General features: G+C 38.7%; 1 protein-coding gene across 1 annotated transcript; it reads left to right on the forward strand.

Annotated features, from left to right (window-relative positions):
- Positions 1 to 1,455: 1,455 nt before the first annotated feature.
- On the forward strand, positions 1,456 to 15,002 carry prkaa1 (protein kinase, AMP-activated, alpha 1 catalytic subunit). The gene is made up of 9 exons (XM_026173363.2): positions 1,456 to 1,681; positions 3,502 to 3,643; positions 5,245 to 5,338; positions 5,634 to 5,778; positions 9,404 to 9,491; positions 9,639 to 9,863; positions 10,055 to 10,568; positions 10,756 to 10,882; positions 14,576 to 15,002. The coding sequence occupies exons 1-9, from the start codon at positions 1,585 to 1,587 to the stop codon at positions 14,857 to 14,859; spliced, it is 1,716 nt and encodes a 571-aa protein (XP_026029148.1). The 5' UTR covers positions 1,456 to 1,584; the 3' UTR covers positions 14,860 to 15,002.
- The last annotated feature ends 1,003 nt before the right edge of the window (positions 15,003 to 16,005 follow it).

Here is a 16,005-nt window from a genome sequence, read left to right on the forward strand (position 1 = left end):
TAAGAAAAATAATAATATATTTTTTAAAAAGGGCAGTGAAAGATTTTTAAGATCTTTCAGGTTCATTGTCCCATGCTTTAAACATGAGTCCTGACACTCCTTAGAACCATAATCCGTGTGGTCATGCATTACTGTCAGTGAGGAGTTTTTCTCCTCCTGACCAGTTCATTGAAATTCCCTGCATGTCTGTAAGGCTTTTTCATGCTTCAGGTCTTGACATACAGTAGGAGTGGTTCTTTACAAGGTTTATGGAGTTTTGTAGTCAGACTACACAGCAAGGTCAAACTGTCTTTTTTCCTCTCTTGCTGGATATGTTTGCATATTAAATGTAGCATAGTTTAACAAGTATTTCAAAGACTTTTTACTCCATAAAATGAATAATTACAATTGTTGTGAAATCTGGTTCCCATGAATATTGTGCACATCTTTCTGTTTCTAGACAGTTGAGTGTCCTTTCTTCTTGTAATCTACCATATTTACCTTTGAAAGGTTTCAATATTTTTAACAGTTAACAATAAGTGCAACAAATACTGCAGAGTGGGATGATGGCAAAATATATATCCACCTCATAAACAAGAGCCTAAAACCACAACTATGAACTGGATTTGCCATGTTGCAGAACTGAATAGTATAGGGGAAAGAATGGTGCATTATATATTTACTCCAACACAATCGAGCCATATTTACTGATCTTCATGCTATGACTCATTTCAACGTGATTTTTCCAGCATGAATTATGGACCAGGAGTCATATTTCAGCTGAGTTTGCTGATTCATTCGCCACATTGAGCTTTCTGCTTCCAAACAGTGCTGTGCACTATCTACATTAAAATGTTCCTTCACTTGTACAGTGTGCCTTAAGTATAAACCCACAAAACCTGATTGTGTCACCAGGCAACAGAAATCTGTGGATACAATAACCCTGTTTAATTTGCCCTTGCTGAAGCGGCATTATTGTAATTTGGATAGTTTGGACTGGAGTGCAGCTTTTGTTTATATACTTTTTATGAAGTTAACAAGGTTTGGAAAATATATTTGAGACGATTATGAGAATGGTTTCTTATGAAACATAGTTCACTGTATTAATGTATTTCTAATGTATTTAATCCTGATGGTATTTTGTCAGTTTTTAAAATCTTTTTTATGTTGTATTTAGACAGATAAAAATAGGGCCCCAGTAAGAGAGCAGCCAGAAATCCTTTTTATATAGGCAGAAAACTGCTGACTTTATCCAGAGTTTCCATAGTATTTGATTGGGCACATCATAATTTATCAATCTCATATATTCCTAAAGCACATTTTCTCTCCTTTCACTTCCTGGCCCTGGTTTAGCCTATACGGTAGAATTTCCAGCCAAAACAAGTTTACAACATGAACTTCACCCAGATTAACAATTTCGGAGTTTATTGAGAGCATTTAAATGCAACATGTTACGTCGTTGACGAGTTTGACGAATCGCACAGGAGCCGGGACGCCTCCCACCCTCAGTGTTGAGCGGAGCCGCTAGAGTGGAGAAACACATAGCGGAGTCCGGTCCATCTCTACCGCAGCTAGCTAACCCCGCAGCAAGGCCACTGCGGGAAGATGGCGACGGAAAAAGTGAAGCATGAAGGAAGAGTTAAAATTGGACATTACATTCTCGGAGACACTCTCGGAGTGGGGACGTTTGGGAAGGTTAAAGGTATGTGTAACTGTCTCAGGCGTTTGTGCATCCTGCCAGCTGCGAGACGGTGGGAGAGGGAGCTTTTAGCTTAGCTGCTAAGCTAGCATACTAGGAAAGCTAACTTGTCGCAGTGCTGGGGAGGCAACACACTTGTTGTCGCGTTATTTTCTGAACTTTTTGTGTGTGTGACAAAACGCAGGTTTTAGAGCATGTCGTTGTAGTTTCTAAGATAAAGAAGACACTGCAAGTTTTATGAAATTGGGCTGTAGCTGGTCACATAGTTTGCCATTTAGCGTCGGTTGCGTGCTAGCGAGCGAAGCGCTTGTTGAGACATACACCGGGAAGTCAGCCCTCGTCATTGATGTTGCCGCAAGCAAGAGTACATTTTAATCGGTAAAGTACGGTTTCCTCTCTCTTGCCTTTAAACCCAACTCTGCGCTACATTTATTCACAACTTCTTTCCCCACGAGTCGTATTTGTTGCCTGTTTCAAGCATTCAATGTTATTTCTGAAATTTCGATGGAAAGAGTTGGACAAACTCTGCTGAATCTACGCCCACTTTGTCAGTGCACAGGGCTGAACGCTTAGAAGCTTAAGTCAATATACAACTTGAGTTGTATCAACACGCAATGGACTAAAAACCTGTTTTATTTCTTAAAAGTAATCGTGTCTGTGCGTTTTGTTTACCTTACAGGCTGTTCTGTTCAGTAGAAACACTGAAACCACAATATATATCGAAATGGAGTGGAACCACCGCAAGCTGTGTGATCGGTTAATTCCCAATGAGTCACCTCCCAGCTCTCAGCTATTTGTTGATGTTGAGGGAAAAGAGCTAGAGTTGGTGCTGTGTGATTATGGTCTTGATTACTACGGACACAGCTGGTAAATCAAAACCAGCTGTTTGCTAACTCCCATGGGCAAATGCGCTGTCTTCCCACCATCCATTGAGATGCTATCTTTTTGTATCTTGTGCGGCTTTTTACCGCTTTCAGTTATGAGGACTCTGTATTTGACCTATTTGCTCATGTATTGACTGTGTATCCCCACTCATCTTTACAGATCATTTAGCATGTGCTAGGATTTTTTTCTTTTTTTTTTTTTAAAATATAACTTTCAGCTGGAGACTTTATAAAGTAGAGATGTGGCGTTCAAAGACTCTTGAATTTACATATTTGAGAGAATGCTGAAACAGCAGATAGAAGTAAAATTTGCAAACTTGTTAGAGGTTTTGGTTAGCTTTGACTGATGTTTAGTAAGTATGTGCCCTAATGTTGCTGGAAGTTGTTTCAACATTGTGCGTGGCAAGATTTGCTTCTAGAAGGACTTTTGTTTCAGCATTAGATTTATCACACTCAGTAGGCAGCCAGTTTCAGCAAAAAACAAGAGAACTGTTTTACAGTCTTTCCATAATACCAAATGACAAAGCTATGCTTTGATATGCTTGAGTGATTGAATATGGTTGACTGAAAACAAAATACTTTTTTTCCCTTTCTTCCATTTTTTTTCTTTAATTTGAATGTTTTTATTTTTTTTATATTCTTAAAATTGTGATAGGAGGTGGTGATTTAGATCTCCCATTCCTCACACTGACTTCAGGATATTGGTCCTATTGCTGCTGTCCTTCATCCACCATGCTGCCTTCTGTTTCCAAAATAGGTTTCACCTCTAAGATTCGTAGCATGTCTGGTAACCTTTATCCTAATAGTGTAAACAACAAATTACACCTTTCCTTAAGTTGTGTGAAGATGCCTTGTTTTGCATAATACTTCACCATTCCCTATTTTATATGGCCTTGGTTGTAATAGAAATGCTCCATCCACTCTCTTTCTATCCTTCAGTGGGCCAACATGAGCTGACCAAGCATCAAGTGGCAGTGAAGATCTTGAACAGGCAGAAGATCCGCAGTTTGGACGTGGTGGGAAAGATTCGCCGGGAGATCCAGAACCTCAAGCTTTTCAGGCACCCTCACATAATTAAACTGTAAGTCCTAGATTACACCCTGCTCGCTGCTCCATAATCCCCTTGCCACCACATTAATGCCACCCACTGAGCTATTTTCAGGCCTTTATAGTGTTGTTTTAGAATGCATCCATCTAGGACAGTATCTGTCTGACTCAGTCCACTCTCTCTTCTGACCTCTCCCTATTGTGCAGTATTGACTGTTTCGTTATTCCCTCAGTTGGTCTTTCATTTTAACGTACAAAAGTGCACTGGCTTTGCCTTTGTTGTGGGTAGCTGTGTAGCTTGCTCTGCTGGTATTATTGTCAACATCTGGTAGGCTAAAACAGATAAGTGTGTCATTTCAAATGAGTAATTTTTTAACGTCATAGTCTGAGCTGACTGTGCCATAATGTTCTGGTGCTCTAAGCTAAACTTACTATTTGACAGTTGTCAGGGGACTTCCTGTTTGGTAAGGGAATGTTCACAGACTTGAGGCCACAGTTACAGGGTCATTAAACTGACTGGGGGGGGGGGTATAATTGCCTGAAATACCCGTTCCATGTTAAAAAATGTAAGCTATGTCTGTGTGTCTACGCATGAGAGACTGATTCCATCTTTGGCAGGGTGCACAGACCACTGGGGCAAAGTACATAACATTGTCTGTCTAGCGGGGATAACAGATCGAGTAATGTAACATAATACTGCTTCATTTTTATTGATGGGATGTTTTCTGCAATTGCAACACATCAGATTCACAGTTAGTGAACATCTCTAACATCTGCTGAGCTACAAACTGCATGGCAGACATTATTGCCTTTGGTTTTATCCAGCATGGTAGTGCGTATGTTGTGTGTGTATTGGATTTACAAAAGCTCTGAATGTTTTCTTAAAATATCTTAACACTGTCACATTGTCAATGCATTTTTTGTTGTTGTTGTCTGTATTTAAAACTTGTAAAATCTGAGCTTTAGAGGCTGCACACAATGTGGTTTCTGGGACTTGCTATCAAGAATTTCTCCTGGTTTGATTCTACAGCTTGATAATGGTTATGTAAAACAGCAACAGATGTGGCTTATGTGCAAAGAGAGCTACACAGCATTTTAGTGCAAATAGATGCAGGTATGATGAATGCCACTAATGGACTGCAAGTATGCAGTGGAGTCTAACTCATAGCTCAGTCTGTTGTCTGTCTGGCAGCAGAAACATAAAAATGCTCAATTGTTTTTGTATTATATTATAATATTCAACATTTGCACAAAGTGCTGCTCTCATACACTTTTTTTTCCAATACTGAGCACACCAATTTTCTTCCATGGCAACTAAGTTTCTTCCTGTTTGTGAGGAATTGTTTTTCTTTGTTACAGGAAACCAAAAATTAGATGTGTTAACAATCTCCTGTGGGTTGAACTGAGCTGCTGGTTGATTAAATTACTTTGTTAAAATTAATCATAAATGGGCTAAAATAGACCATTGGCAAAGTAACATGAAAACTAAAAATTTGAGTCAGCTGTCCAAAACTAAGCACATATTCCGATTATTCTTTGTAATAATTATTAAATGGTAACAGACATGTCTAAATGTTTTCTTGTATAATACCTTCCAACTCCTAATAACCCACATGACTTGTGTTTTGACTGTAGGTATCAGGTTATCAGCACCCCTACAGATATCTTCATGGTGATGGAGTATGTCTCAGGGGGAGAGCTCTTTGACTACATCTGCAAAAATGGAAAGGTACTTTAGGACTGGAAACTTGTATATTGATTCCAAACTTCTTTAACCCTTTCCATCATTTCATATTGCACAGATGTTGTGTAGTTTATCATTAGTGAGATAAAGATAACGCAGATAAGTATCATACACTTGTCATCATCAGACTACAGTGGAGATAAAGTAATCTTTGAACTTTGTAAACTGTGAAGGCTGAAAAAGATATTCAAAACACAACATGAGGTGCTGCTTAGTCATCAGTGATGTTCTGACTGAGGAAGGAAAGATCACACCTAATGAATAATTTCTGCTTTGACAGTTGGATGAAAAGGAGAGTCGACGACTGTTCCAGCAGATCATTTCAGCAGTAGACTACTGCCACAGACACATGGTGGTACATCGAGACCTTAAGCCAGAAAATGTGCTGCTTGATGCGCATATGAATGCTAAGATTGCAGACTTTGGTGAGTAGTTCTTGGACTTGAATCGAGAAGTCTCAGCAGGAACCACTGTTTTAGTTTGTTAATTATACACATATTAGTAATAGTAATTAGGGCTGTTCGATATAAGAATATATATCGGATGACGATATAAAAACGGCTATCGTTTAATTTTACGCTATCGTTTGTTTCGTGGTGTCGCAAAATAAACTGTTTACGGCAATATTTTTTTCATCATTTTGATGGTCACTGTAGTGGCTATATTAATTTCTTAAAGTTCTCTCTTTCTCTTATATTCAATATAACTACACTACGGACGGACAAGCGCCTGTATTTATGCGTTGTCTTTAGCAACAATGACGGTAAAACCACAAACTTTTCACAATAAAGCTCAAGATCCTGTTGAGACTTTTCAAAATAAACTGAATCACGTTAAAGAGTATGCAGAGTATTTTCGGATGAGAAGCAAAAAAGAGCCGTCAGTAGAGCAGGGCGATATGACCAAAAATATTTATCACGATATACATTTGAAAATTTGCAATAACGATATAACTGACGATATAATTGACACCAGACAAAATACTTTACAACTCCTCAACTTTATTAGTGCAAAAAACCCCCAAAAAACATCAATGTATTTTCTCTTAAACAAGCAGCTGTTTTTTGTTTTTTTTTAAATGCGCATTAAAGTTATATAAAAATTTAACAGTGCAAATGCAAATTCCTTTCTGACAGTTTAACCAAAAGGCATTTCCAGTGGAAACTGGCCGGCATAACCGTATATAATATCCACAAAACTAAAAAAAGAGGTTATACACCACAGTACGGTAATATTATGTTGAAGCACAGTACGTATCACTCCGCGAGGCTCCTGCCTACGATAGCCATAATGCTCCAACAATCCATCAAGCGGTGCGGCTTCGTAGCTTAGCAAAGTTGTACTAAAGCATTTGACAGATTTTTCCAGCACAGTCTACCAAATAAAATCGTTTTGAGGTCAGTAAACACAACCAGAATTCATACATAAGGCACACGGGATTATAAGGGGCACTGTCGATTTTCAGAAAAATCAAAGGATTGATTTTAAGTGTGCCGTATTTTCCAAAACAACATGGTAATAACGACGGCCCGCTAGCATGCGCTACCAAAAATAGTCCTTTGTTGTGTATCTGACGGACGAAAGCTAAACCAGTTCCACACCACTGAAGTTGCAGCATTTTTACAAACCAGTTCTGGTTCATCTATTTCATTTAACGATCCGCTTTCGCTCTTCTCATTCTGCGTCGCCGCTATGTGCGTATGTAAACAAAGGCACTGCGCATGTGCGTTTTACCCATATTCTATCGCGATATTTCATTTTCCTATCGTTGCCCAACATTACACCGGTATTATCGTGAACGGTATGATATAGCCCAGCTCTAGCCGTCAGATGCTAAAAAGTAAACCTTAGACTCAAACGTTAGAACAGGCTTTTCCCTGCACCACGCCGTGTAATAAATACTCACAAAGAAAACGGCAGCCGTTACAACTTATGTCTAAAAAATGTATCGTTTCATGCATTGGTTAAAACACTCGACTCCAGCTACATGACGCTCAGTTGGAAACACTTCACGCAAGTCGAGCTGCCCGAGATTCACAGAATTTACAAAAAGAATTTACATTTTTGTGATTTTTATATCGTTTCGGACGATAGATGTCTTATATCGGGATATGAGATTTTGTGTCATATCGCACAGCCCTAATAGTAATGATAATGTTTAGAGCACTTTCATAAAAAGTCCTTTCCAAAGCCAAGAATAAACAAAGCTAAAAGCAAACACAGTAATAAATAATTAAAACACCATAATCCATAACTGAAGCATAAATAAACAAAAAGACAATAATACCCCAAGAACTACATACAATAGAAAACAGGTGTCAGTTGAACTTGACAGTCTAATGTCAGACAGAAGGCTTTTCCATAATGTTAGGGCATGATATAAAAATATGTTGTTTTCTTAACCTTTGGGACCTTCAGGACACCACTCCCCTGAGAGTGTAGGGGACCTATAGGTACATATGGTCTCACGAGATCACTCGGGTAGCTTGGTGCTCTGCTAGTTAATATTTTATAAGACTGCAGCAGTACAAAATCCATGGTGCTGCAATATGAACCAACTGCAGACCTCTAAAGATTTTCTTGGGCAAACCTCACAGTAAAGCATTGCTATGATGCAAGATGTCACAAAGACATGAACTAGAACCTTGGCGTCCTTGAGCGCCATCATATGTCTGATTGTAGCCATTTTTCTCACCAAATTAAAAGGCAAATTAAAGGCTCTGATCAAAAAACAACAAGATTCTTACCAAATCCTCAGTGGATCACACAGTCATCAAAACACAAAGACAACTGGTCATATTTATGACTCACTCTTGCCATTCCAGTCACTGACATCTCAGTTTTAGCTGAGTTTAACCCACTGGTGCTGCATATTATTGAAAATAAAAGTGGGCCAGGGACTGACCCTTGTAATCAGATCAATCAGATCAGAAACTTTATTGTCATTATCACAGGTACAATGAAAATAAGAATGTTCCCCGATCATTGCATGTAGACTTCATACTTAATAGTGCACGACACAGAAAATAATTTAAAGCCTATATTGAGATCTTTCTGGAAAGTATGGTCTCAACTGTTGACACACCTGAGATGACATAGTGTTTCATAAACCTGTTCTTAAGTATTTTGTGGTCCACTGTTTCAACCACAGCGCTAAGGTCTAATAACAAGAGAACAGAGATTGAGTCAGTCCAACACAAGTAACAGATCATTTACCACCGTTAAAAATGCCGATTCTGTAGAGTCGTTAACTTGAAAGGCAGACAAATCATATATTAACTAGTATTTCACAACTTGATTACAAGTTACTTTCTCAAAAGATTTTTACAAAACCTCCAGATTTGAAACAGAATTTCAAAAAATTGTCCTCCAAATCTGACTACATTTGGTATTTTGATGGGTTTTTAGTGTGAGCTTTTACCACATAGGTTCATAATCCATGAGCAGATTCCAGGGTTGTTTAGTGCGAGCATGAAAACACATTCTAATAACAGTTTGTTATTTCAACGATCAATCATTTCTGGCAGTAGTGTGCCAGAAACATAAAATATGTTTCAGAAAATCCTTCATACATTCCTTAAATTTGGCTAAGCAAATATACAGAACTACATTCAAGACTTTGATAATATTAAACTATTCTAGTGTGCATTGGTTGTTATTTAACCTGCAGTTATTCCAAATTATTTTGAATCTTTAGTAAAGTATTTTTGTCACTCTTCTGTTAATTCATGAATCATGTTCACCATTGCTACCAGTGAAAAAGACATTGTCTCCTTGCTGAGAGGATGAACTGCAGTAAGTGGAGAATCTTAAAAAAATGGTACAGCTAATTATAAAGCAGCTTTTTTGGGGGGCCGACAGAAAACGAAACATTACTGCTTTAGTATTTTTCACGTTAGTTATATACTTAATAAAGCACTTTAAGCTAAAACCAAACTAGAATAGTTTGAAACTGCATTAAAAACATTAAATGTTTATGTGAGGTAAATAATTGAAGTTGTTGTGTTTTGAAAAGTGTGCATATTATATAATAGTTAAAATCTTTTGCAGGTTTGTCAAACATGATGTCAGATGGAGAGTTCCTCAGAACAAGTTGTGGTTCTCCAAACTATGCTGCTCCTGAGGTCATCTCAGGAAGGTAATGGCTTATTTTAAATTCTGTTTGGTTTTTTCTTTTCTTCTAATGATACTTTACTTACATTTCGAAGTGAGACAGAAACACAACTCAAAAACACAGCCTAGTTAAAAATAGATTTTGTGATTCTTTCTTTTTACGCCTCCTCAGGTTATATGCTGGACCAGAGGTGGATATTTGGAGTAGTGGGGTGATTCTCTACGCCTTGTTGTGTGGAACACTTCCCTTTGATGATGATCATGTGCCAACACTTTTTAAGAAGATCTGTGATGGGATCTTCTTCACCCCACAGTATCTGAACCCTGCAGTAATAAGCTTACTGAAACACATGTTGCAGGTGGACCCGATGAAAAGAGCCACCATCAAAGAGATCCGGTAAGCCTGGCGGAGTATTTACAAAGTCAAAAATCCTATAGGCTTTGTTTTGTTTTTGTTTGTTTTTGGTTGTCTAGATTGTAAATCACATTATTTCATGATGGCAAGGGACTGTCTGCGTAGAAAATTAGTTCTGTTGGTGCTGTTTGCATTCATGATCTTTTAACTACCAAAATGATTCTTCGCCACAGAGAGGACGAGTGGTTCAAAAAAGATCTGCCAAAGTACTTGTTCCCTGAGGACCCCTCCTACAGCAACAACATGATCGACGACGAGGCCCTGAAGGAGGTTTGCGAGAAGTTTGAGTGCACAGAGGAGGAGGTCCTTGCCTGCATATACAGTCGCAACCATCAGGATCCATTGGCTGTTGCCTACCATCTCATCATTGACAATCGTCGCATCATGAGCGAAGCCAAGGATTTCTACTTGGCATCTAGCCCTCCTGACTCTTTTCTAGATGACCAACACCTGACTTCATCAGGTGCAGCGATAGTGAAGCCTCACCCTGAGCGTGTACCTTTTCTCGTGGCGGAGACTCCTCCCAGGAGTATCCGTCACACACTGGATGAACTGAACCCTCAGAAGTCCAAGCACCAGGGTGTTAGGAGAGCCAAGTGGCACCTGGGTATACGCAGTCAAAGTAGACCAAATGATATCATGACCGAGGTGTGCCGTGCAATGAAACAGCTGGACTATGAGTGGAAGGTAAGGAAGAAGAGGGACAAGATATAGGAGGAAAGGCTTAATATTTACAATTTAAAAAAAAATGTAGTAAAATGTAATCTCACAGTTAGTTATTGAAGTTGGATTGTATTAAAAGTTTAATAAGCTCCAGGTGTACTTTTTAAAGCATCACAAAGACACATTATCCTTCCTTTCAATAATTTTCTAGGTTGTGAATCCATACTATCTGCGTGTGAGAAGGAAGAATCCTGTTACTGGGATGCTTGCCAAGATGAGCCTTCAACTGTACACAGTGGACAGCAGAACCTACCTCCTTGACTTCCGTAGCATAGATGGTAAGTTTCACCTTCACTAGTCTGTAGCAGTAGGTGAGGAAACAGTCTGCATTTAGATCACCACTCATTTGCATAAGCACCCGGCAGGATACACTGATAAGGTTACATAGCTAACCTGTGTATGGCTCAAATATTAGAGAATAAAACACATGAAAGATCATACACGAGGCCGTTATTTGTGATGATTCAAAGTGCACCATTAAATCTGTGTCATAGCCTGACCCGCACATTCCCAGAAATGTAACTACATATGACGCAGATGTCAATATCTGTTTATTGATTAGCACATGGATTATACCACAGGGAAACAAGATGTAATAGAATGTAATTACATGCTGTGCAGAGGCTAATATTCTGCCAGTGTAGATGCCTTTGTGTCTCATTTTATTACCTCTGGCGATACGTGCATAAACTCAAGGTCAGTTGTGAATTCCCCTTACTTTTATTGAAACACAGGAAGATAACTGTTGTTCGAGATTTATTAGTTCCATGAACTGCTCGGTTTCAATTATGATGGCAGACACACCAGCAATGTTCCCTCTAATTTTTCACGTGTCTGAGCGAACACACAAACTCCCTGAGCGATCCCTTGGACCACTGTGAGCGACAGCAGATGTGTTTTTTTTTTTTTTTTTTGTTTTTTTTTTTTCATTATATATAAAGCTCTGACTTATGAGTATGAATCTGTGGTCTGGGAGAGAGTCCTGTAACTCTCTGCCTGCAAAATATAGTATATAATGACCAATGTTGGGCAATTAATTATATAGTTCTTCAAAAAAATGACTGAGTTATGCAAACAACAACGTTTTTTGTAGCTTTTTTTTTTTTTTTAATGCAGCCAAGGCGTTTTTTTTTTAAAAGAAACATTTCAAACTATTGACAGAACAATCAGCTGTTCTGCATCAAATCTGATGCCACACAAATTATTTGTGCCACTCGAAAAAATAATTTCTGTCCACTATGAGATAAAGGAGAACAACAGCCTGATACCTGCAGAGACCTTGCCAGCAGTGCGCAATTGCGCACGTGCGCAGCTTAGAGGGAACATTGCACACCAGCATACAAATGCAAACAAGGACAGGTGGGGATTCAACACAGTACTGTGCAAAATGAGGAAATTGTGTTAAAGGGCAGTAATAACACATCAGTGTTTGGGCATTGTTTGACTCATGAAGCTCAATGGCAGCAGTACAGCATGTGTTGTAATTTACCGATGGATCAAGTTTTGATTGCTTGTATTGTAATATATTTAATTTTTAAAACTAGTCTCATACAACTTACACTCAGTTTTGCAACATTTGACCAGTTAACCTAGATCTTCAGGTAAGCCCTTTACTCAGTTCTCTGTATCTTCGGTGTTTATCTGGATTTTGTCCTCTAGTATGCTGCCTCAGTGTGGAATTTATAAATGATTAACTCATGGATGATGGTTTGGGAAGTCTGTGTAGGTGTTTGGCATTACCTCAAAGGAAAACATGAGATTGAAGAGCTGTTGTGTGCTTCTGATACATCACAGGCTTTCCATTTAAAGTATGTGAAGCTTTGGCTTTGGGCTACAGCAAAGTCCATCATTAAGCTTGTGTTTATCTGAACTTATACCTGATGACTCAGAAATATAGAAAATATTATGCTGATTGTTAACATTTGTCTATAACTACACATAATTAATCGCATGGATTTATAGCTTAGCTTAATTTAGGTTTTAAACTATTTGCGTGATAGTTTAGCAGCATTTCTTAAATTAATCATTTACCTGCAGTAATATTTGTTGCAGGTCTTAACAAAATTATCTGGGAACTAAGTTTGAGAGACTGCAAACATATTAATACATATTAAATGGTTTGATCAAGCAAGATTCGGCATTGTTAAATGTCCATCTGGTGGACAACATGGAGGACTATGAGAGAAGTTGTAAAAAGTATAAGCCATCAGCAGCTGTATCAGTGCAACAGTCCTGCCTCCTGTTGGGAACCTGGGTGCTAATGCTGTTAGCAAGTTCATAATAGGACTGCTGTAGCAGCAGCAGTTCAGGCACAACCAAATTGGGCACAAATCGGGCACCAGATCAGGAAAGTTGGATGCATCCTCTGACACTGCATGGGAAGGAAAGGGATGTGTGAATGTGGATTACAAGAAAGATTTTCACCTATATATACAGCACTTGCCTCATTTCTTTATATTTTGCTTCCAAGCAGCGAGAGCTTTTTTTGTGTAAGGGGTCTTGAGCAATAGTTCTCCAGGATTTCTGAGGGTTTTTCTTTGGACATTGGCTACTTTTTTACTCATTTGAAGTCCAATCCCTCTGTCTTAGGCTACGTCCACACGTACACAGGTATTTTTGAAAACTGAGATTTACCGTTTTCGTTTTCAAAAATAATCCAGTCCACACATAAAGGCAGAAATGAAGGAAAACGCTGCTATGAACATGCCAAAGCAGCAGGTGGCGCTAGATTCCTAACCGTGCAGAAATGTTGGCCAATCAGAAGTCTAGAAGCCTCGTGGGGAAAAGTAAACAAAGCTGGGGCACAGAAGCAGAACCGAGTCGTATGTGTGGAGGGACAGTAACTGTGTGTATATGTAAGCATTTAAACACTGCAGAGAGTACAATTAACAGTATTGTAGAAATTCATTTCACCGAAACAATAACGTGGCGCAAAAATATCCACCCTGGCCGGAGTTTTTAAAAATCTCAGTTTTCAGTGACCAAAAACGCCGTTTACGTGTGGACGAAAGGTGCAAACGCATAGAAAAATCTGCGTTTTCAAAAATGCGTGTGGACGTAGCCTTAACATTTTGTTTGTTAAGCCATTTAACACTAACCTGTGACTCATTCAATCACAGAAAAGGGACCGAGCTCAAGAGATAAACAAATAGTTCCAGCTATTTTTCCTGGCAAATTATAAAGAAATGAGGGCTGGCTCAAGACCTTGACTGTTTGACACCTCCTGTCACTGCAAGTGTGTGTCTAACACCCCAGATTATAATAATTTGACCAAGCAAAGTGGACATTGGGACTGCAGTAATCTCATAAATATATCACGGTCAGCAGTATTTTGATCGAGAAAATTAAAATACAGTTGTATGCAGTCTGTTTCCAGCATTAAAACTGGTACTAACAAAATGCATAACCACATTCATAGGAGGCAGGTCATGCACCGGCAAATATAGCTGCATTTAGAATATGTTCATTTTAGAAAGCCGAATAGCTTATATTAAAATTTGTTTACTGGTCAACCCCTCATGAACCAAAGGCTTTTTATCTCAGTAAATGGTGGCTAAGAAGAAGTCAGTGAACAGAGATGTATGTGGGTGTTAGAGCCATGGACTGTGTAGCCACAGCTGCTTTGAGAGGAAATGGTGAACGCTGCTTTGGCTTGTGCATATTTCATGAACTGAACCCAAAATTGTTCAAACTCTGGGTGTCAGGATGATCTGGGTGTCTGCAGTGCAATATCTATATTACAGTTTATTAGGTTAAAAGGAAGAAAATAATCTTTATTTTTGACTACAAAAATCTTACACTTTATCCCTAACCTAAACAATCGACTAAGTATAAACTAGTGATTAATTTCACTGTTTACAGCAGTGTCTCTGTGGCAGGAATTGAATTGAGTATTTTCCAAGACTTGTAGATACCCTAGTGATACCCATTGAACTTCTTGTGTTTGAAAATCAGTTTGTCTTATTGTTCAGATGATATGTTGGAGACAAAATCTGGAAGTGCTACCCCTCTGCGCTCTGGCTCTGTGGGCAACTACCGGACCGCTATTAAGAACGATGTAGATGGAGCAGAACTTCCAGGTACACCTAGTACCGTGCACCCCACCAAGACTGGAGAAGGCTCTTTGACGTCATCGTTGACCTCATCCATCGATTCCACAGGAGGCGGGGACAATGCATCTGTCCCTCGACCAGGAAGCCACACCATCGAGTTCTTTGAGATGTGTGCAAATCTTATTAAACTACTTGCACGATAGCTCGCAAAACAATCGCTAGCCTTTTTCTCCCTCTGAGTGTCTTTATAGCAATAAGCATGCAACTGAATCGTGGCTCAGTTCATCCCGGCTGAGGATGAAGTGATTGTTCCATGGCACTGATGCAGGTTGGTGTTCCCTAAGCTGAAGGGATGTATACTGAGCTGACTGGGGATGCAAAGGGTTACTGGGGGAAAGACAAATGACTAGCTGATTAATTAGCTAGGACAGAACATTTAGGAACGAGGGTTTTACAATTTCCTGAACAACTTAATAGCAAGCGTCTACATCCAAACTACACATATGCGCAAGTGATTACACTGAATTTTCTGTACTGTAGTCAGGTGAGCACTGCTTTTCAGTACAGAGAGCAAAATCACATTCTTACCTGTACAAAAGGAAGCCACACATGGAGGTTGGGTGTTTGGGTGGCAGTCACGGGATGCAGGAAGCACTTTTGCACAAGTTTCTTTTATTTCCTGCTGCTGTTGTTTTTTTTGTTTTGTTTTTTTTGGGGTTTTTTTTTTTTTTTGGTTTCTTTTCAGTAGGGATCTGAGAATTGGTGCACATGTTCCGAAGCGTTATATATAACTAGGGTGGGCAAACCCATCACATTCATTGGAGTCTGAAGAAGTTCTGTGACTCCTGTATTTCTGTCTTGCGTCAGGGACTAAAGAATGCGTTCATCAAATTTATGTTGGGTTATTATTATTATTATTTTTAATTCTTTTTAAGAAATTGTCAGACTAAATTTCATGGTTTTGTCCTGTTGTAAAAATGTGTTTTTGAATTTGTCTGTCGCCACCTTTTTATATATAAAGACGTAAACATATTTATCAGTGCATTAAGTAGGTGGAGTGTTGGTTGTAAAGGAAATTGATTTTTTTCTTTCTTTCTTTCTTTCTTGCAATAAGATCTATTGCTGGATGATATATATATTATATCTTTTTTTTTTTTTTAACAGTCTGGCTTGTAATCATAATGAATTTTATTTCATTCAATCAGTTATTCTGATACACGATTGTCTTTGTATTTAACTTTAGACAGCTTTTTGCCACGACAGTCAAAATCTAGAACTATAACTTTCCATGTCGCATTAGAATGACAAGTTGATTTTTACTTATTTTCTCTTATTTCTTTAGTGTTTTT

This window comes from Astatotilapia calliptera, chromosome 7 (genome assembly GCF_964374335.1).
Source record: "Astatotilapia calliptera chromosome 7, fAstCal68.1, whole genome shotgun sequence".
NCBI classification, from domain to species: domain Eukaryota; kingdom Metazoa; phylum Chordata; class Actinopteri; order Cichliformes; family Cichlidae; genus Astatotilapia; species Astatotilapia calliptera.